Below are 21,060 nucleotides of genomic sequence, written 5' to 3'. Positions count from 1 at the left end.
AGGGTAGCATTAACCTCAGAGCTGGGGTTTTCCTGCCTGTCTCCATCAGCTCTATCAGGATGTGGGACCTACTGATAAGCGTAATCCGTTTCCCACACTTGCTTGGGCAGTGGTGGTATCTGAGCCTGGATTTTTTTCCTTCTCTGCAGAGCACACTTAAGATTCTGCAATCTGAAATATTTCAGCTTAAAGTAGAGCAGTCAGGCAAGATGAAGCGTCGAGCAAGTGAAAATTATCCCTCTGGTCTCAAGGCCACAGGCACCCCCTGGCCGCAGAGATGCCAGGATAACGCTCCCCCAGCGGGTGGGCCGAAGACAAAGCTGGTTGAATGTTATTTTCTGAAATTGCTTTCGGTTTAGTCATCTCCGTTGCAATTCAGATAGGTAATCGTGGCAATTTTACGAAAGCCAGACAAACCCACCGTAACGAACTTACTGCTCCCCCCGGTCCTTGCTCAGGCAGAAGCTGAGGCGTGTACAAGGGTTTGTTCAGAGGAGCGATGCGTAAGCTCTGTGTGCTTACCTTACACCTGTGGAATTAATTGACCGGTTGCGCTCGTAATCTACCTGGTTTATACAGACAGACAGGTAGCTGGACATGTATTTACTTTGATTTGTACCTGTGAAATAGGGAATGCCCTGCTGTAAATTCACTCCATTATTTCTAAACCCCTCATGGTAGAGAAGAAGAGAGAAAAATATTCATGAAGCAGAGAAATGTATTATTTTCCCAGCTACAGCCAAAATTATTTATTAGAATTACAGCCCAGAGGAAAGAGAAGACTGCAAAGAGGTCAAAGCTGCTTTGTATGTTTTGACAAACATTGCAGCTACCCATATGCCATGGGTCTAATTCCTTATCCCATCTACTCACATAAAATGTCAATATGAAAGTGCAAGGCTAGAGCTCTATTTAAAACAAAAGAATAAACTACTAAGAAAAAAAAAATAATGGGTTTGAGTTCAGGCAGTTTATGTCTCATTCAAAGGGAAAGGTGAGCTTATCCTATAAATCTTCCGAAACTAATGGAAAAATCTCCCATACTGTTCCTGCATGTTTCAGAAAAGCAGGTCATTATCAAAGTTACCATTATCTTTGACTCCTATTGCTTCAGTCTTTCTATCACCAACTGCTTCATTTGCTGACAGCCCGGCTCCTGCTGCTCTGCCTGTAGGCAGGGACCCCATGGGGGCCACCAGAACTTCTCTCCCCGGCCGGGGAAATGCCCGTCCTCCTGAAGGGCCGCATCTTTGCTCCCTACTTTGCTGCCACCCTCTCCACGTCCCAGCCCGGCCTGCAGGCTCGTTAAAGACTGGAAAGTGAAGCAGGACCTACATTTAGTCCTCCCCACTGCTGCTGAGAGCCAACAGGCCTTGGAGCTTTTCGGTGCTCCGGCAGCAAGTGCTCCCTAAGGCACAGAGCATTTTTGAAGGTGCCTGAGAATATGAGAGCCCCAGTAAAGCCAACTCTATCGCTGTGCAAATATTTTGAAAGCCTGGGGTTTTACAGCTTAAAAAATGTTGCAGCTGCTGATAGAGAAGTATCGGATTTGGGCTTTAGGGGCTGGAAAGCTGGTGACGCTGAGTCGAGAGAAATCTCTGCTTCTTCCATCAGGAAAAGGCCTTGCCATGTGCAGATATGGTTGCTACACAGCAATAATGCTCTTGCCCTTAATTACACTCTTGGCCTCCAACCTTAGTACACACACAGGCAACCGGATGGAAGACTGTGGAAAACGGGTTCCTGAGCTTCCTCAAATATAACACATCTTAGCAGAAGGCTGTCTACCTAAGCTGCCCCAATTCAAAGCAGAGGAGACCTGACTTTAGAGGGAGAGAGAGGACAGCAGGGCTGGAATGGGGCTATTCCCTCTTCATCTCACATTAACTACACTTTCGGGGCATATTTTAGTGAAATTAATGTAGCTAACATAGGACCGCTCACTTCCAGAACAATGCTAAGGACAGGGTACAGCTTTACCAATATTATTATAGAGCTATTTGCTCCCGTGATTAGAATTATGTGTATTGCTGAAAAACCTCTTTCCAGACAGACAGTTGGGATAGCCAGCAAGTGGATGAAATACATAGAGGGCAGAGATGGTTTGGAAGGGAGAAATGGCAATAACAACAACGACAGAGCTGAAGCGAGAAACAGTAGCTGCAATACCCAGCTTATCTTTCCTGGTATATCACGTGATGGCCTTGTAAGGATGAGAAAGTGCTGTTGTTCAGTGCTGCCATGTATCACCTCTGTTTCAGAGATGGCAAACCCTTTGGGCAGATAAAGGGCTAACTCTTCTCCGGTTTTCAAGCACTTACCTGCATGCTTTCGGTGACTCAGAAAAGCTAAACTGACTTTTTCTTTTGCCTGCTCCATGTTAAAGTCAATAGTGAGTGCCACAAAGACACTTCAGTGTTGTCCCTGTGTCAGCCTGAAGCTCCCTGTACAGAGACTGTAACACCCGTTAGGAAATACCAGGGGTCTCTGCAATTTTGTGGATACCGGAGGTTCAGAATGTTCAGAAGCAATTCTAACCCGTGTTCTTTGGCCTGCTGCTAGCCTGGAGGGAGAAAAGTCAACCCACGCACTCAGGGGCTAAGAGATGCTGATGAGCTCTGGATGACGCTGGCCTCTTTTTGGCCCTAAGGCAAATTAGGTCTGCATTATCCGCTTCTCCCGCCACCCCCCATGAAGCAGGACATAATACATCCCACAAATGGGAAAAATGAGATGCTCTCAGATATACAGGTTTCTAGGCTGGTGGGAACATGTCCATCATCTACTCTCACCTGCACGAAGTGACACGACATCAGAAGACTTTCACCTGTTAACTTAACCATGAGCTGTATTTAAGGTACAGCACATCTCATAGGAAAACACCCAGCTTCATTTAAGGACGTGGAGTGACCAGGTTTCTATCCCATTCCCACAAAGTTCATTTCAAAACCTCATTTCCATTGTGGGGACATGTTTATGTTCCCCTTGTTCTCTAAATATCTCCAGCTTTGTTCGCCACTTCATCAATCTCCTTTTGCCTTTTTTATTAAAAACTTCCACTGTGCTATCAGAAACGTCCCCCATATGTGTGGGCTTCAGCCTCTTCCTGGACTACATGGTGACACAAGTGGATTCATGTTGCATTTCTCAGCTCTTAAATCATTCACACGGTGCTTTTCTAATCTTGCAATCTTTTTTAAAAAACATAAACCACCGGGATTATACACCATATTAAATACTGGCCTCATAAATGCAGATCTCATAAATGAGATCATACCAACTCCCTACAGTTTCCTGATAGTCTTCTGTCTTTTCTTTCAACTCACTTAAATATTTTACCAGTCTCATTCAGCTGCGTACCCCCTTCCCCCACTCTCCAGCTCACACGTAAAACACAATGTTAACGGACCTGAACGTTGCAAGCACTTTAAATCAGGAGATATTCAGACTGAAGGATGTTAATTTACCTCTCCCTATGCCTGCAGATCATAATATAAACTAAGTTTCTACAGAACCCTTGCCTCAATAACTAAAATAGTGGTTTTTTCTGTCTTTCTTTCAATTTCCCTTATGTACTGTGGCGCCTATAGTAGTACAGCCTTAGCTGTGATACAGGTATCATGATGGGTTTGGTTATTGGCCACAGCTGCTTACATCTGGCGACAGGAGGCTTTTCTCCAGCTCAGTCTGAGCTCACACTTGGGGATTAGACTCAGGCTTTGGTATCCCTCTCGCTTCAGACCGGGAAGCAAACGTTCGTAGGTTTTGTGATTGAGAAAGCGGGTGAGATAATTTTGGAAAGCGTCCCAGTGCATGAAATGTGAGTTAAGTGGGGTTAGGTCCAAGGCAATTCTTCATATATTCTTTGAGTTCTGCTGACGCCTGCGTTCGGAGGCTCAGCCTTCCTCTCGCGTTCTCCCGTGTCAGCAGAACTGACTGAATGAATTGACTTCTGCGCATCTGATTTGCAAGTTTCTGTTCTTCCCCGTTTTATCGTTGCCATTCTGTAATTACAGAGACGTAAGTACCGGGAGCCCAAGGACCAGGATGGTGGGTTTTAAAACGCGTTTGTGTTGTATCTTGTTCTGCATTGCAGAGACAGGCACCCACACACGTACAAACGCACGTGCACAAAAATGTTCAAGGCTGCCTGAAGGACACCGCAAAAACAGCTCGAACTGTGATATGCAGAAAATACTTAGATCAATGTTATATACGACTTTGCTTTTCTGGGAACACAATGATACAAAATCCTTCATTTTTGCAGCCCTCAAGTGGTGTTAGCAACATTACCTCCATTATTTATACCATGAAACTGAGGTACCAAAAGGTGAAATGATTTCCCCAGCAGCAGATGTGGCTCACGCATTCCTATTCAAAGCATTACTTTTCTGGCGAGCATTTTAAGGGATTTCAGTGGGACTCAGAAACTTATGCACCTTTAAAGAAATATGTACTGTAAGGATGGGGAGGCTAAATCCCATCTCTTATTTCAACAGGTGAACTCCTGCGGCCCAGGTCTTCAGGCTATAGCGCTATCGCCACTGAGCTGTGCCACCAGCATGGCTGGTGGGACCTGCCAGTCCTCAGGGGGGCTATGCCAGGGCACAGCGATGCTGAACATACCTTCTGCTGCTTCCTGCTCTAAGGGGAAAATCCCCATGGCAGGGATGGGCCAGCGTGGAGCCCTGGCAGGGTCTTTCCTCCACAAGGAGAAGTGCAGCACCCCAGGAACTTCTTCCCATGGGGATGAGGAGCCAAGGGTTCCTGTGGTCACTCTCTAGCAGGTCACTTCCCCTGCTATGGAAGTTAGAACACCCACAGGTTTTCATTTAACAGGGGCCTGTCAATAAAAGGTGTGACAGAGAGCAGTGTGTGGTGCCCTGCTGTCCCACGCGTCAGAGAGGGACAGACGTGTCTCTGCAGCATCGCGGTGTGTCTTTCCTTCCGAGGATTTTGGGCAGTGGGAGCTGTGCCCAGGAGCTCCCTGAGGAGGAAGGCTCTTCCAGCCTCCTCACCACCTGTCACACAGGGAAGGGATTGTGGGGAAAGGCACAAGGGCTCCGGGCGGCAGAGAGATGCACCGTCCACTGCGCAGCTCTGCAGGGGCTCTGGGAACAGCCCGGAGGTCAGCGAGCTGGCTCAGGGGCACTCCTCGTTAGCAGGAGGAGGGAGCTGAGTTAATTAGATTCCTGCAGTTCTACAGCCACCCACAGGCTCTGGTTGCCTCTCCTCACCTCCTTCCACTTCTTTCCAGGGTGCATTGGTAACTTCCCTGCCCCGGGGCCGCCTCTCCCCCTGGTGCAGGGTCTTATCCTTTCTCACAGGTGTCTCAGCAGCAGCTCAGGGCTTGCTGTTCCCCTCGGTGGGTCCGGCCAGCAGCCTTGAAGGTGCTCGGAGGCAGCAATAACCCCCCATGATAAGTCTTCAGTGACTTTCTCCATGGCTGGTTCCCTCTTAAGGCAGCTCAGGTATTTAACAGCATGGGGCCGGGTCTCGACATCCCAGATACCTCCACCTTTCAGCATCCCAAGGCGGAAGCGGGGCAGTGTTTTCTCAGCCTGTGCCCGCAACATGCCTCTCCCCGAAAGCGTTTTCACCCCTCGAAGATGAAATGAAATCCAAATGGCCGTACTCTTCGTCCGTCTATTAGCATCAGCCCCCTCTAGGCCACAAGTGACGAGCAAACGACAGCGCGGGGCTTTCTGTCCTGGGCTGCAGGCGCCTGTGCCCGGGAGGTGGCGACAGTCCCCTTCGCACACCGCACACCCCATCCCGCACACCCCATACTGTACACCACACACCCTACACCGGTTCCTCAAGATACACCGATGCCTGAGGGTGTATCTCTGGAAACGAAGTGCCCCTCTGGTGTGCAGCAGAGAGGGGAGCCACGGGCGACACATGTGCATCTGGGTGAAAGCGCTTCGGGTTGTCCTAACTTATTTTTCTTCTCCTGTAGGAACAATCTATGCCCGTACAACAGCACTTCTCATGGCATAGTTTAAACGGCATAACTTTCGGATGAAAACAATTCCCTAGGTACTTCAGCCAGATTAAAAAAAAAAACCCACAAAAAACCAACCCGTTTAAATGCCTGCCTACCAGTCATTTCAACTCTGAAATATGTCTGAGGATCCCCAGAGTTTAAAAGGAGAGTCCCACTGAAGACTACCCTCAGAAATATGGTCATGAAAGCAGGACTTAAATAGCTGAATCACTTAAACACTCAGTTGTATTAGAGCTGGTCTAGATAATTTTCAAAATAAGACTTGCCTTTTTAAAAATGTAGCTCACAAATACAAGAAACAGGCGCAGTAGTCCTATGAACACACACTGTTATAGTAAATAAGAATAAACACCAGTATTTAATGAATACTGGGTTAAAAGTCCTGCCAACAGACTCTTCGTATTATTAATAATAATAACAGCTATCATTAGTTATGAGCTCATGCATGGCACACTGCAGGCACAGATATACACCAGTTTACATGCTGCTTACGCTTCCTCTGCTTGTGTTGTACAGTATTGTATTTTGTGGTTTGTATTTGGAAACCTTCTATCCAAATCAGCTTTCTTTCTGAATATTGGCCCAAAACATAATGCTTGGAAGAATTTAGTTGATGCTTTATTTCTACTGATTGACAGCCAAGCCACTGTTCATCAAATCATCAGATATCGCTGCTTCGCTGTGCTTGCTATACCCCAGTTTCTCCATCTTTTTCAGAGTTATGTACGCACGCTTCTGCTTTGATTTCTCTTTATTTTGACTGTCCATCTTTTAGGTTTAAGCTTTGTTTTCACTCGTGGTTCCAACCACATTGGCAAGAGCAGAACGGATGGTCCCAGCGGTACAAGTCTAACAGCTATGCTGAGCCAATCCAATAATTTTCAGCTGCCAAAAGGATCAGTGCGGCTCCCTCTCCAGGTGTGCATTCCTGCAGCCTCATCCGCTCCAGGGCTCGTGCTCATCTGACCCTGCGGCGAGCTGATTCAGCTCACTGGGTGGACAGAAAGTACCAAAGAGCAAAGTGGACATTTTTTTGATCGCTTTAGCAATCTGGAAGCGGCTGAGAGAGGTGCCAGGTCAGGCCCAGGCAGAAGGAGAGGGGCAGGATCAGGTGGCTGCGCCCCGGAGAGGGCAGGAGAGGGCAGCACGGTCCTTTTTGGCAGGAAGACGCTGTATGCGAGACTGCTCATCTAGCCTCAGTACAGCTCGTAGCTGCAAATAACAGAATTAATACTCAATATGGTTGGCTGCTACCCTTTTATGTTTCCTCAGGCAGCAAAGGCTGGGAAATGTTTGGTTTTGTTTCACTCCAGACAGATCAGCATAATCACACCCCGCGACAGCGAAACCCCAGAGAATCTGTTGTCCCACCTTGCGGACATAACCCAGCTACCCAGGGGGCACCTCGGCATCCACTCACAAACTTCCTCATAATTTCTCTTGGGTTTTTTGTAACTGAGTCAAATGACAAGACACCAAGCCAACTCTGGAAACCAAACCTGCCCTGGTCCCGCAGGTGGCTGACTCCTGCTGTCCTACGGCCAGGATTTCAAACTCTTCCTGCTCTCTTGGCAGCTGCAAAGTTGGAATTAAAATGGAGGAAACCAGCAATTTGGTCATCAAACTTTAAAATCTGAGTGCACAAACTGCCTGCAATGGAATATTTTATTGCGCTGGAAAACTGATGTTTCTTAAGGCAATAGTCATTATGACTGTCATTAATCTTTTGGGTTAGCAGTGGGCTTTTTAAACCCAATTCCAGAGCAGAATATAGTGGTTCCTAGATTAAAGACTTGTACATCTTTTTGTCACCAGTGTAAATGCCTTGAAGTAAAGCTGCTTCACCTTCTAGACTTGCTCAGCCTTGTGTTACAACCTCAAATGGTGGGTCCAAAAAGACTAAGGGATTTCTAATAGCAATGGAGAAAATATGCTTTGAGTGTGTAACCGTGATAGCCTGCATTTTGGAGCTAAGCAGTTTGGTCAGTGAACGCATTAGCTGCCTAGTGATTCTCATCCATCTCAAGCTCTCCACCTGGTCCTTGAATCATGGGCCGAATTTTAAGGAAAGAGAAAAAGAAAGCAAAATAAAGCAGCAATTAACTTACAACACGAAGATATAGGTACGCTGATGGCCAGAATGATCCAGGCAATGTCCATCTTGCTGAGACAGATGGTTGCTCTGTGCTGGGGTTTGTCCCCCTCGGTGACATGGGAGATATTTCCTTGCACCCCAGGTTTCCAGGTCCCGGCAGGAACCAGTCTGTTGAGGAAGTTCCCGGTGGCGGTGGAGCCAGCTGTGGACATGGAGCTGGACAACCTTGTGGCGGGCGCTGAGGAGAGAGCGCTGCCCAGCAAGGTCGCGTTAGTCACCGCGCCACGCTGCGTTGGAGCGGGTCCCTCGGGGTCTCCCGCTGCTGGGGAGGAGACACCGATGTCAAAACTGGTCTGAACCGAGTGACCTGCTGCTGCTGTTGCAGATCCAGGGCCAGCAAACAGAGGGACGTTTGTACTGAGATTCAAGGTTACCCAAGAGTTGTTTTTGCTCAGCATATCCCATACGCCGTAGCGGGTGGGTTTAAAAGGCACCGACACTGCTTCAGGATCAGTCGATGGTCCAGCAGTTGTGGTGGCAAAATCTGCCTCCTGCACCACTAGCTCGGCCCCATCCCCTCGCTCTGCTTCCCTAAGGCTTCCCGAGGCGTTGCGGTGGGGAGAAGGGTCTGAGTGTGTAGTTCTTGCCAGCCCCGTGCCATTCGGATCGCTGGACGCTGCGGTCTGGGACTGAAACGGGTGGTCTGTGAAAGGGCTCCTCAGGGTAGGGAAGGGAGAGTGCAGGGTCGTTTTTAGGTAAGTCTCCGAGGACTCTGTGAAGTTGCCTTTGAAAACCTGGAATATTTTCCCCTTGGGGCGAGTCTGTCCGGAGTGCAAAGCACTCTGGTTGTATAAATGATACGTTTCCTTTTCGCCGATGCGAGGGCCGCTCGCTTGCTTTTGCCCGGTGGAAGGGGCTTTCTCTGCTAGGCTGACGGGATGGGGAACAGTGCGAGCGGACGTGGGAAGGGGCTCTGCCGCGTGGCGGTCTTTATGGCGAGGTGTTGTTCCCATGGCCGTGATAGTGGTAGTGTCCATTGGGAAGCCCTGAGAGGAGGAGACAGTGGGAGACAGTACCTGAACAGAAAACACCAGCTCTTCTGTCAGTGCCAAGATCAGTAGAACACCTGGAGGAAAAAACACAGAGAGAGGGTGAGACACCGGGGAGGGACCAGTGGACAGGGAATGGCTCGGCTTGCGCATCTGGCAGGATGTTCTGCAGAAGGACAGAAGAGTTAGCATCCAACTTTGTCGGCTTCTCTGGGAAAGTAGGAAGAGAAAGGAACATCTGCAGGGGCTGCGGTGGCCCCGTGGCCGTGGGAGCAGCGAGGTGGGAACGGGAAGGTTGCAGAGAATCTCCGCGGCAAAGGGAGAGAGAAACTTGCAGTATGGACTCAGGAGAGTGCTCTAAAGTGCCATAGGCAGGTGATTTCCCTGTAGAAGCTACAAAGCATCCTACTCTTTAGAGGTAGAAACAAAAGACGTTTTCATTTTCATTTTGGCCAGGAGGCCTCCAGATGAATGTCCGCATCATTATGAGGAACCTTAATCCACTCATTTTTTTGGCTACAAAATCCTAAATTTGGCTGCCTTTAGTCTTGGATGCCATTAAGTAATCTGAATCTGGAGTTTTTTTTGAGAGAGCAGCTGCTTAGCCCTTGCTGAAAATGAGGTCAAGAAGGGATGCCTGATGAGAGGGCTTCCTGGGTTATATATGCTGTCATTTACTTAGCAACTTCAGAAAATCTAGTCACTTATTTTCAAGTATGAGATGTGGAAAATCTCCAAATGTTAAAAACGAACAAGAAAACACAGCTATCACACCCATTTTAAAGAGCCATGTGATTATTAGGGCCCTGACTCAGTCTAACACAACTGCCCTTTGCACCTATACAGAAATGTTTGGTTGGAACCCGTTCTGTGCTCACATGTGCTGTGGGACAGTGTTGTGTGAAATTTGCCTCCCACCACCCTCTGTAGCACACATCATTTCAGGAGGTGCCAGATTCACACCGCTGGGAACATCAATTCTTCCATTTATTCCTAGTCCGGATAATGGACATGGGCAGCTGCAGTAGCACAACCCTCCCCGGGACGCAGGGCTAATACGCCGTGAGTTAGCGTGACCTGCAGGGACCACATCAATCACATGTCACCATTTCCATATGTTGAAGCTGTCGAGTGTAATGTGGATCTCGGCCCACTAGGAAGCACATGGAATAAATCCATTTTGCACAGCCCACTGAGCATCATCAGATGGCACCATTAGCACCGTGCTAGTGTGAATTTCAACCGGCGGTGGCAAGGTGAAAAACGTTGCCAGAGTCTTAACAAATCAGGGAGACGAGTTCGTCAAAGCTGCAGGACTCCAGACTGGGTAATGATCACCTTCCAGCCAAGCCTGTGGAGTCCCTTCCTGCCCCTTTCTCCACCCTTCCCAGGCTTGCCAGCTTTCTCCGTGAGTGTTCTTATGCCTTTTAGTTCTACCCTACTTGGGAATATCTGCTATGGACACCAGCAGGAAAGGAAGACAGGGATTTGGGAAAATGAAAGAAGATCTCTGATTCAGTGTCCACTGTGCCCTCGGACTCTGCTGCACGTTGGGCAGATGCCAGTGCCATGAAATGTGTTTATTCTGAATCCTGCGCATCATTCACACCCATTCGCCAGCAGCGCAATACACGTAGCAAAAACTCACCGAAGCAGCAGCACCTATTCCTCTTACCCAGCTAAATGCTCTGCTTCCATCACCAACCGTCGGTTCTGAACCAGAACAGCGCAGAGCTCTGCAACCAACAAAATTCACCTCCTCTTGCCCCCAGCAGCCTCCTGTTACTTCGCAGCGTATCCAGAAGATGAAAACACCGGGTGGATAACGTAGTGAGAGCCAATCACAAGCAATGCACTTTCCACTGCCTGATGCTAAAATTAGCTCTTTTTTAAAAATTTATTTATTTCTGAAATAAATATCCCTGCCAAATGAACCATCGTCTGGGACACTGCTTCCCAGTTTCTTGCCAGTCGCAGACAATATGCTTCTCAGCAGAACACCTAGTCAAAGAAAAAAGCTTATTCTGTACACTGGGATGCAACCAGGAGAGCAGATCCTGCTATACTGGTGGAGCATCACTCTTGGAAACGAAAGGCAGGAGTTATCTTCACATTTTTGGCAGCACTTACTCTGAGGTCAAGGTCAAAGCAGATATTCTAGTGTCCATATGGCTAATATTTCATGCCAAGACAAGTTGTTGCCGCACAACAAATTCAGAGAGGAAAGGATGACAATTTATTTTGGATGGCTGTGTGGAAATCGTGTTTTGGGAAACTTTAGGCCTGCTGTTCTGAGCACACAAGAGAAAGGGCATTGGCAGATCTTATGAGATACTAGATTGTAATGATTGTAATGCCTGCTAAAATTTTTTGGATGTTCTCTGTGTAACTACTTTCTCTCACACCTCACAAGCAGAAAAACATCTCTATTGGGTTAATGTTTTTCTCCAGGATATTCCTTAAGGAATAAGGAAGTTGTCAGCTTGTCGGCATATTGTGCCCTGGGGGTAGAAGCCTGGCTCTTTGGCTAAAAACCTACCTAATATCCCTCTCCACTTCTTGAAATACTGATAAATCAGAAGCTTGCTGCTATAAAGATTTATGATCTCTCTGGGGCAGTCTGTTGTGGTAGCGGGTCACCACACATCAGGCACGGGAAGCCAGATGCATTTAGCTAGTATACCTTTAGGTTAGGTGGCTTGTAAAGTATGAATAATTATTCAGAGGAAATACTACATCAGAAGTAGTTTATTTGACAATAAACAATAACCCCCATGACATTTGGCTGTCTCGGGCTGTGGCAGTCAGGTTTTGCTCATCTGCTAGACTCCCTTTAACAGCCTCTGCAGAACCACCGTTGCCCCATAAGCTACAGCTTCTTAGGACTTTTTTTACTGGTTGAATGAACCACAGTAACTCCTTCAGTGACAACTAGAGCTAGTCTGTGCCCCTAACTACTGAAAAATATATTCACCTTAGTAGATCACTGTAAAAATAGCCGGTGCTGTATATTTAGGGAGAACCAGCTGATAATAAGGGCTTCACAGTGGGCGTTGCTGGCCCTTTTAAGTAGAATTAATTGTCTTTATAATTGATCAACAGCCAACCAGAAAGCAGAAGGAAAGCTGGAATCGGTATTTTCATATGCTCTGCATCATCACCTAAGCATGCTCTGGCTGGATTTGTGCGCCCTGCTTCCCCAGAGCTCCCACTTACTTTTCTATTGCTTGAGGATATGCAATGTCTTACGAAGTCGGACTCTTATTCAGGTCCCTGATATTAGACTGCTGTCTTTGGCAACTTTGGCTTAAGTCTAGGAAAAGGATATTCTGAATTTCTCTACTAAGGCGCAAGAGGCATTTATCACAGAAATGGCCTTAACCAACCCCTTCGAATTTCTTCCCTTCCCAACCTCTGTCTCTGCTTCACAAATGCACCTGCACTGAGAAAAGCACCATAGTGGGGACGTCGCCAATTGTCCCCTGGTGCCTCAGCTTACCTTCAGGCAGACTGCCACTGAAAGGAAACCTTCTGGTTGCTATCAAGTTGTCATGGCCAAAGTTTTGATATCCCAGGTGAGATGGCACATCGAAGATACTCTTGGTCAGTTCAAAGTGCAGTTCTGCAGCTCTTTGCGAAAATCCTTCCGTTTTGGCTGCCTAAGACTCTTAGGACTGATCTTAGAGTGTGAGCCCTTTGGGGTAAGGACTGGCAGTCCTTGCTATCTGCTGGCATTATGGTAATGCAGACTGATGTAAGCACATTATAGTAAATAATAATAATTAATTATATTATTCAGAGGTCAGTTCACACCATTAAGTTTTTTCATAAGGGGCCATTTCTAAGGTATAGGAGCTCACGCTCAGAAGGGGTCAAACTGGTTTGGCTTTTAAATGCAGTGTGTCAAATTCCCACTTTTGGAGTCTAATTTTATGACTACATTAAAACCATTCAACCGTAATGAGGCGGCCGCTTGACCTGACGTCTCTGTTGTGTAAACTGTGTCATCCTGTGGTCTTGCATACTGCACCAAGAAGGGAATGCTAAGTACAAAATGAATTGACTCAAGGCTGAAGCACAGCAGAGTGACGGCAGAGTGTACACAGAGGATGCCGATGTGCATTTTGCCATAAAAACTCCTTCCTAACAACATGGGGAAACGGTTCAAATCCCAACAGGATCTCCCTGCAGCGCTTCTTCCCATTGTACACTCACAGGAGTCCAGAAATGGTGCGTATGGTTTTGTACCTGAAGAAAATGAAGGAGTTCCTTTACAGCAATGTTTTAAAAGACTGTGGTTGATGTCCTCAGCAAGTCTCAGGGAAGTGGGGGGTTAGGAATATTGTGCTTTCCCAGACTATGAACCCTCAGGGAGTCTACCCAAAGTCCCGCCTCTGAGAATCGTTTGTGAACTTCCTCATGACCTCGTTATTTGCAGGCAGGAGGCAGAACTGCCTCCCTCCAAACCAGAAAACCAGAGCTATTTGGGCCCCAGCAGCTGATGTCCTCTGACTGTTTTATCTCAGGACCTTGGAAGCCCCCTCTAGGAGCCGCTGTCCCGGCACAGGACAACATTAAAAGGCTTCATTTAGGAGTTAATACGGCTTAATGCTGCACGGGACACTTCATGGGCACTTCGAGAACAGCCTTTTTGGATGGCACGGCAGAGCAAGCACGAAGCTGTTGAGTCAGCTCACGCGTTCAGCCTCCCCAGGGCACCCCCTTTAAACAACACCAACTTACGTAACTCCTCATCTAACGCCTGTGGAAAGGTTCCCAGTGATTTTAGCGGGCTTCGGATTGCCAGCAGTAGAGTGGAAACTTTTGAGCTGCACATTCACATTTTCTACAGCAAATGAACACGCACAACGAGCTCAGTCTGGCGTTTGACCCTTCCTGGCCTCTGCTACCTCGGACCTCGCAGCAAGACAAACAGAGCCACCCTGAGCAGTACTTGGCAAACATTTTTGCTCTAGGAAGTCAGGAAGAGCTTTTTGTGTAGAGACCTACTGCCGGACTCATTATTTCCAACTGCCGTGGGCAAGGGAAGCAAAGGGAGCCGCTCCACAAAGGACCCATTATCTCCAGACCCAAGGCTTGGGTGCACGTGGGCAGCGTACAGGATGCTGAAGCCTCCCCGTGCTTCCAACAGTCTGGACTTACTCATAGCGAGAGAAGGTTGTGCAAAACCTGTTCAAAGCAACAGCAATGTTATTGTTGTAACGAAGGCTTTCTCCACGACACTATTAACTTCTCCTGTGTCTCTCAGCAAACCTTAAAACGTTACAGGGAGCGGAATGAATCTTTAATAGGTGGAAACTGTGCAGAAAGTACGTATTATTGCTTTTGTTATGGTCATTTCTTTGTAATCTGTCAAAGCCATATGATTTTTCATTCACAATAAAGCAGCCTTTCTACAAACAAAGAGTTAAGCCAATTTCATCCCCATGATTGGTGGCGGAACCGAGGGAAGAAAAAGTAGGTTAGTCTGCACAGAAAATTCCTCTTCCCTGCCTGTCTATCAGTGGCTGTCATGCCAGAACTCCCAGATATTAACTTACAAGTTACTGTCTGTTTTCCCTTGTAAGTATTAGACAGGGCGATCAGCCACACGGAGTAACACTGCAGTAACATAAACCAGCATCAGCAGCAGCTCTGGAAATCACATGTACAAACACAAATTAAGCGGTACTCCCCGACATTCCCCGTGCAACAGCAGTAACGGTAGCTACAGTTTTCATGTGGCAAGACGTCCCGGTTCTTTAATGATATAAAAACATTGCAGAACACCATTGTTAGATGCACTTCCACCACAGACTTTGAGAGAGAGAGACTGTAAATCCAAATTCGTTTCTGGTCCTGCAGGGAGTTAAACAATGGGCGATACAAATAGGACAGTGTCATGTAGTCACAGAGCAGGCAGCTCCCGATTCACTCTCACACTGCACGAGAGACTCGCAGACACTATGGGAATAGGTGCTTTAGAAATTCCTCAGATCCCCTATTCAGCCAAATACATCCAGGCATCCGAGCTGTTGAACCTCGTGAAAAGGCTTACTGACGATCTAGGACAACAGTAATTACTGAGAGGAGGGGAATAAAAAGAAAGAGCCTGACTCTAGCTGCTTGTTCAAGGTAATCACTTACCTGAAAATATCATTTGGACTTGTCAGCAGACATCCTCACCTGCTCACATCACACAGATTTGGAAGCTTCATCCCTCAGTAGAGAACGGAAAAATACATCTTCCCCCTAACGAGGCAGCTGCACGCAGGAGTTGCTGTTATTGTTGGAACCGGTTTGGAGGAATGAGGACAGAGACAGCCCAGGCAGGCGTGTCTTGCAGGGCTGTGCAGCGAGAGGGCTCGCTCCTTTATGGAGTACCTTTGCAACTGCAAGGCAAGATTACTTACTGAGCCAGTCCTCCTCTCTGCCAGCAGATCGAAGGGCTGCTTGGTATTCCAGCTTGGTTTCCCATCAAGTCCAGATACAGTTTGTCTGACACGGGTCTATTCAGATGCCAGAGGACTGCTGGCAGTTCTCGTTTGCTGGGAACAAAACAGCAACAAGCACCCCAGCTGCATGTCCTTGTGAGGCTGTTCAGCCCCTGTTTCAAGGCGGAGTGCCCTCCCTCCAGCGCAGCGTTTGGCTTTCTCTGTGTGTGGATGGATTTTACAGATCTACCTCCTGCTTCTGTACCTCCGCCAGACTTTCCACTTCATTCAATTATCTCTAATGATATTAATATTTCTGTCAGAGGAATATATGGGGAATGAAATAGCGATCTTCTTCGCTCCTTCTGCTTCCCTGACATGGAAATGTATGTTCTTGTATTTTATTTCTTCACTCCTCAGTGGTGAACAGGCAATTTCAACTTTGTAACCATAAAGAAGTCCACAGTTCCTGTGATTCCTAAAGACGTAATCCTGCCTCCCTTCTTCCCTTTCTTTTTTTTTTTTTTTTTTTCCCGTTTCTCTCTTTCTCTCTGGCACAGCTCAATGTCTGGAAGAACACACTGCCCGAAGAGCACAAAAATGTGCCCTGTGCAGCCAACTACCAATCCCTCAAAAGGCACGGGGATATGGTAAGAGAGCAACAAGTTGTGGGCTTCTTGAGAGCGGTGTGGGAATCCCCCAGCAGCCAGAGGGCAATCCCCAATACTCAGTCTGTGATTCAGAGCCCCTGTTGTATCCAGGGGTGCTACGACAGCCTGACCAGTTTGTTATACGGGCTCCTCAAAAAATTCATTCCCAATATTTTGCTAGAGAGAAAAGCCACTTCCTTCTTCTCTTTTATCATGCCAGGTGAGAAGATCATCCTTTCTCAGGCCTTGGATACAAGCATGTTGCAGCCAGACTTCTTTGATGCCACGGCCAAATCAGAAAGGAATGATGTTGTGACAATAGGTTTGAGATTTGGCAGCACTAGCAGCTACGGGGCCTCCTACAGTGATCCCAGTGCTGATTTTTGGGGACTGATGTCCCTATCAGGAAGGCTAGACAGGGGCATATATTATACCATAATGGTATTTTGCCCATAGTTACAAAAACTCTGTTTTCACAGCCATGTTCATTTCATGGAGGACATGGAAAGACAGAGTACAAATCATAATCTTAGATCTGCTTTGCATTTTTGTGCTCTTGTGCTGATGCTCCTTTTCTCGCTACCATTTGCAGTTCACTTTTCACCCTTACTGTTTCCAGTCTGAAGGTTTTTCTAAATAAAGATATTCAGTGCATTATAAAACAAATTGGTCCTTACAAATATCAGCTTGTTTAGCAGTTTCTAGAACTCAGGGCTGATTAAGAGCTTGCTGATGAAACAATGATTTAGCACGAAGCTGCAGCTGGCGTAACAAGAGAACCATGCCACGTATTTTAACCTTTGCTGGAGGATTTGCCACATCTGTAAGTAGTAACTCACCACAGACTTCTTCCCTGTGTGCTGTTAGGGATGGAAACATATGGCTCAAAATTGCCAAGACCGTCATTTGGAATTTCAGATGAAAACTCCTCATAAGGACAGAGGTTCTGCGCATTCCCTTGTCCAAAAACACATGGAACAAACCAAGAAGAATTTTAAAAGCAGACGAGCGATCCTTGGTTTGACAGCTCCCCCCTCACACAAAGCTTGTCCAGCCCCAGCTTTGCAAATGCACATCCCTTCCTTTCCAGCCTTTACTTGGCAGCAGTTTTTGTTGGCAGGATGCTGTTGCCAAGGGAGACAGAAAGGATGTGCAGCTGGCTTTTCTTTCACCTGCACTTACTGCTGCTGATCCTATTTATGTTACTGCAGAACCTTTGGCTTCTAAGAGACCTACCATCAATGTCACCGGACCTTTTGAAGAGTTTTGACAATGACACAAATAGCTGTGGCCTCTGATGGAAAGCTTAAAATACGATCCTGCCAAAGAGAGGATGTAGCTGGTGCCACGGATGCTGACTCAAGCAAGGGTATCCATTTCACAAGCAGCAACAAGAAGAGGGAAAGGAGGATTCAAAGCCATCTTAAAAACGTTTCTGACAACCCCTCAAAACAGCGAGTAACTTCAGATATGTAAAAGCTACCTGCCTAGTTGAAGGTAGCTGTGGCTCTGGCAGGCAGTTCACCCCATCCACAGGTTCACTAGTACCCCAGGGAGGCTCCTCTCTTGCCGTTAGCAAAAGAGGTCACAGAGAGGATGATGAGCTTAACTAGATGTCCAGCTTTCAGGGGATGAAAATTAGGTGAGATGAATCCCACCCCGTATCCCTCTTTCTATTTAGATGGCATCATCATAAAGCAAACTGAGGATTTGTTTAGTACAACAAAGGGATAAATAAAAGTGATGTTTGAAAAGGTGAAATGTAGTCTCTCTACTGCGATACTTCCCAGGAGCAGAAATCCCACTGCTTTGGACATTCAGAACCAGTTTCTACTGAAGACCAGAAAACAAGGCTGAGAGCGCAACACTTCACTGGCATGAAGAGTGGACTAGAGCAGCCTTTCCATGGTGATGCATTAGGAAGCATTTTTCTTTCCCATATTAGAGGGTAAGTGGGCAAGCACTAACTCAGCTGAAGCTAGGAGCTACTGCCTCTCAAGGAGACAGGACGTACCCATCAGCTGCGCCTGACCCCTGCAAGGCAAGACGTCTGGCGCCTGCTGAACTGGAAAGCAGCAGGTAGCATGAGGAAGTAGGCGCCACTTCTTCATGCATAAGCCTTTTTCCAAAAAACACAGCTCCTAGACCTGCTACACTCCTTTCAAAATCCTCCCACTTTTAGTTGGAGGTAACCAAGTCAGAGGCTTTTGATTCCAGCACCGGATGACATGTCTTTTCCAAACCTAATTTCTTCAGGACTAAGCCTCCAGCTCTAGGTAATTTACAGCAACTTACCTATCAATCAAGGACGCTTATTCTAGACCCGGGATACTCCTTCATTACAGCACAGTCATTTTTAGCTTGTCTTTTTTAAGGGAACATTTATAGGACCAGGTTGTCTATCCCTCTGTCTGCCTTTCCCAGTGACTTCTGATCCATGGCTGATTTCAAATATTGTAACACACTGTATGACGACTGGCGAGGAGGCAGAGCAGAGCTCCCTACTCATGGATCCCTCTGCTTCGACGACGCAGACCTTTTTTTCTCTACTTGCAAAAGCTATGCTTAAATTCTCCAGCTGCAGGTACAGAGAAATGTCGATACTGCAGCCAGAAGGGATGTTATAGTTATGCACAGGCTGACTAACTTCCACAAACCCTGAAGGCATTTCAGTCATTTCATCTGTTCACTGAAAGTAATTTGGATGATTTATTACTTATGCCCCCTTCAAACACATTATTACCTTGAAGTGCCTGGTTATCCTTGTGCTTGATCTCAAATGAGAGCTTGTAATGAGGAGCTTGCACTGATTTGTTATGTGAGCAGGTAGCACACAATTAACTATTATATTTACCTGCAGGAAAGCTTTACTCTGATTTTTGACCATTGCCCAGTTTAAGGCAAAGGGATACTGTGCCTCAGAGTGAGTAAATGATTTGTTAAGGGGCTTGTGCAGTTGTTCACGATCCCACTTTATCATTTGGACAAGTGAGAAGCAAATCAGTTCAGGATCAAGGGAGTCAGTATTTCCAGTATGGGGGACTGGCTAGTGGTTTTTGGGGAAAAAGGGTCAGATTTGAATGGGAATAATTTCCCAGGCTATAACAGGTAGTGAGAGTTTCCATGTCCAGATTTTCTCCCATGAGCACAGCCCGAGGACATAAGGTAATACATAAATCAGCCAGAAAGGCTGTAACGGGCTGCTCTTATTACTTGCTGGATTATACAGGGCTAGCAAAGCCTCTGGAGTGGATGTAAGGTTGCTAGGGAAAGAAGTGAGCTCTTACTTTTGACTTATGTTCACCCTTCCTACAAACTGGCAACAGCCGCCTTCTGGCTTTTGGAAATAAAGTTTATACCGCCTCTTAACTGTCTGGAGCTGAACCTGGCTTCAGCTGAGGCTGATTTCAGAGTAACCTGGATGTTCACCATGGCCCAGCTCCACTGAGCTACACGGGTGCTCTGGGAGCTGCTCTACAAGGTCTGCTGATGGCCCCAGGGGGTCAGCGAAGCCCCTCCACAGCCTGCCACGCATGGAGGTGCAGGCCTGAGACTCAAGGGTGTCAGGGGTGCACATAGCATTAGGATGTATAAAGATAAAAGGGAAAGATCAAATTCCCTTCTTGAAAATATCAGCTGCTCACTGCAGAGATGAAGGAAGGTTTTTTTGCTCCATTAGGTGAATTGCAAGATTGCACAGGTATCGAGATATGGATTTTTGCCATCCTTTGAAGCTGGGTATTGGTCTGGAAGGAACAATGGTCCAACTTGGTGTAGTAAATCGTATGTTCTTCTAAGTAAGGTCAGAGCGGTAGCCGCATATAATTTCTGCTAATAAGAGCAGGACTCTGCTGCTTATATTTCACTCAGTGTTATTGCTCCTGAATTAGATTCAAGAGGTGCAGATATGCAGTATCATACACAAAGAACATAAGGGTGAGACGACATGGTGATACAGCGTACTTGATTAGTCAGGGGATCAGTAATTCAAGTGGAAATACATATGAAGTAAGGAAAAGCATCTCACTTTATAAAAATATGCTCCATCAGCTCTGCAGTTCATTCATTTCTGCAATTCATATTTCCTATTCAGCACGAATGCAGTTACACAACAAGGTACAACGTTTCACCTTTCTGTGTGGATGGTCTCTTTTTACATGCACATTTGTATTTTAAAAAAATATAACTTCCACTACCAATATGTATGTGCTACTTCTGATTGTTACTTGAACATGAGTTGGTCTTGTCTTTTCATAGGAACACACTGCATATCCGAAACATCATTTACATTCAGTGGTTTAAGTGTTCATAGCAGACTCAGGTCATGAGAGTTACACCCCACCTTAAACATGACAGGCTGGCACCGTCATATGCACCATCAACATAGAATTGCTGTGTGGAATAACAGTAATAATAATAAGCATAAACCCTACAGCAGCATTATTCGCACAGTACTTTACAAGTAAGATATTTGTCTCTCCTTTCTGGCTGAAAGTGCCTCTACTCAGGAGAGAATCTACTTCTCCCATTCCTGAAATGTCATCACCTCCACACTTAATTTTATTTTGGAAGGAAATTGGTCTGACAACCCTAACAACTTCTGATTATTCACAGAGCAGCCCTTGTGAAGGGATTAACCGTACTAGCTTTCCCATGTTGCCCTGTCAGCACACAGCCCTTCAGGGATCTTCTCTTGATGTGAAAGTTAGCTCAGCCTCGATGTTCATTCATCCTTGACTTCTCTTTCGTTAATACCAGTTATGTTGTTGGCAATATGACGTGGACATCTTATCTCTCTCCTTCCCCCTCCAGCAACTACACT

General features: G+C 46.6%; 1 protein-coding gene across 3 annotated transcripts in view; it reads right to left on the bottom strand.

Annotated features, from left to right (window-relative positions):
- Nucleotides 1–21,060, bottom strand: part of TMEM108 (transmembrane protein 108) — a 165,242-nt gene that overhangs the window by 2,373 nt on the left and 141,809 nt on the right. For 2 of the 3 annotated variants that reach the window (XM_074575192.1, XM_074575193.1), the window contains exon 4: nucleotides 8,119–9,231. In XM_074575192.1, coding sequence (XP_074431293.1) covers nucleotides 8,119–9,231 — 1,113 coding nt within the window. Of the gene's footprint in view, nucleotides 1–8,118; nucleotides 9,232–15,301; nucleotides 15,641–21,060 lie in introns of those variants that run through there. The other variant, XM_074575195.1, reaches the window with a different exon arrangement.

Source organism: Larus michahellis, chromosome 2 (genome assembly GCF_964199755.1).
Source record: "Larus michahellis chromosome 2, bLarMic1.1, whole genome shotgun sequence".
In the NCBI taxonomy this organism is placed as follows: Eukaryota; Metazoa; Chordata; class Aves; order Charadriiformes; family Laridae; genus Larus; species Larus michahellis.
Note: the sequence above shows the minus strand (reverse complement) of the source record. Positions and strands in the feature narration are given on the sequence as shown.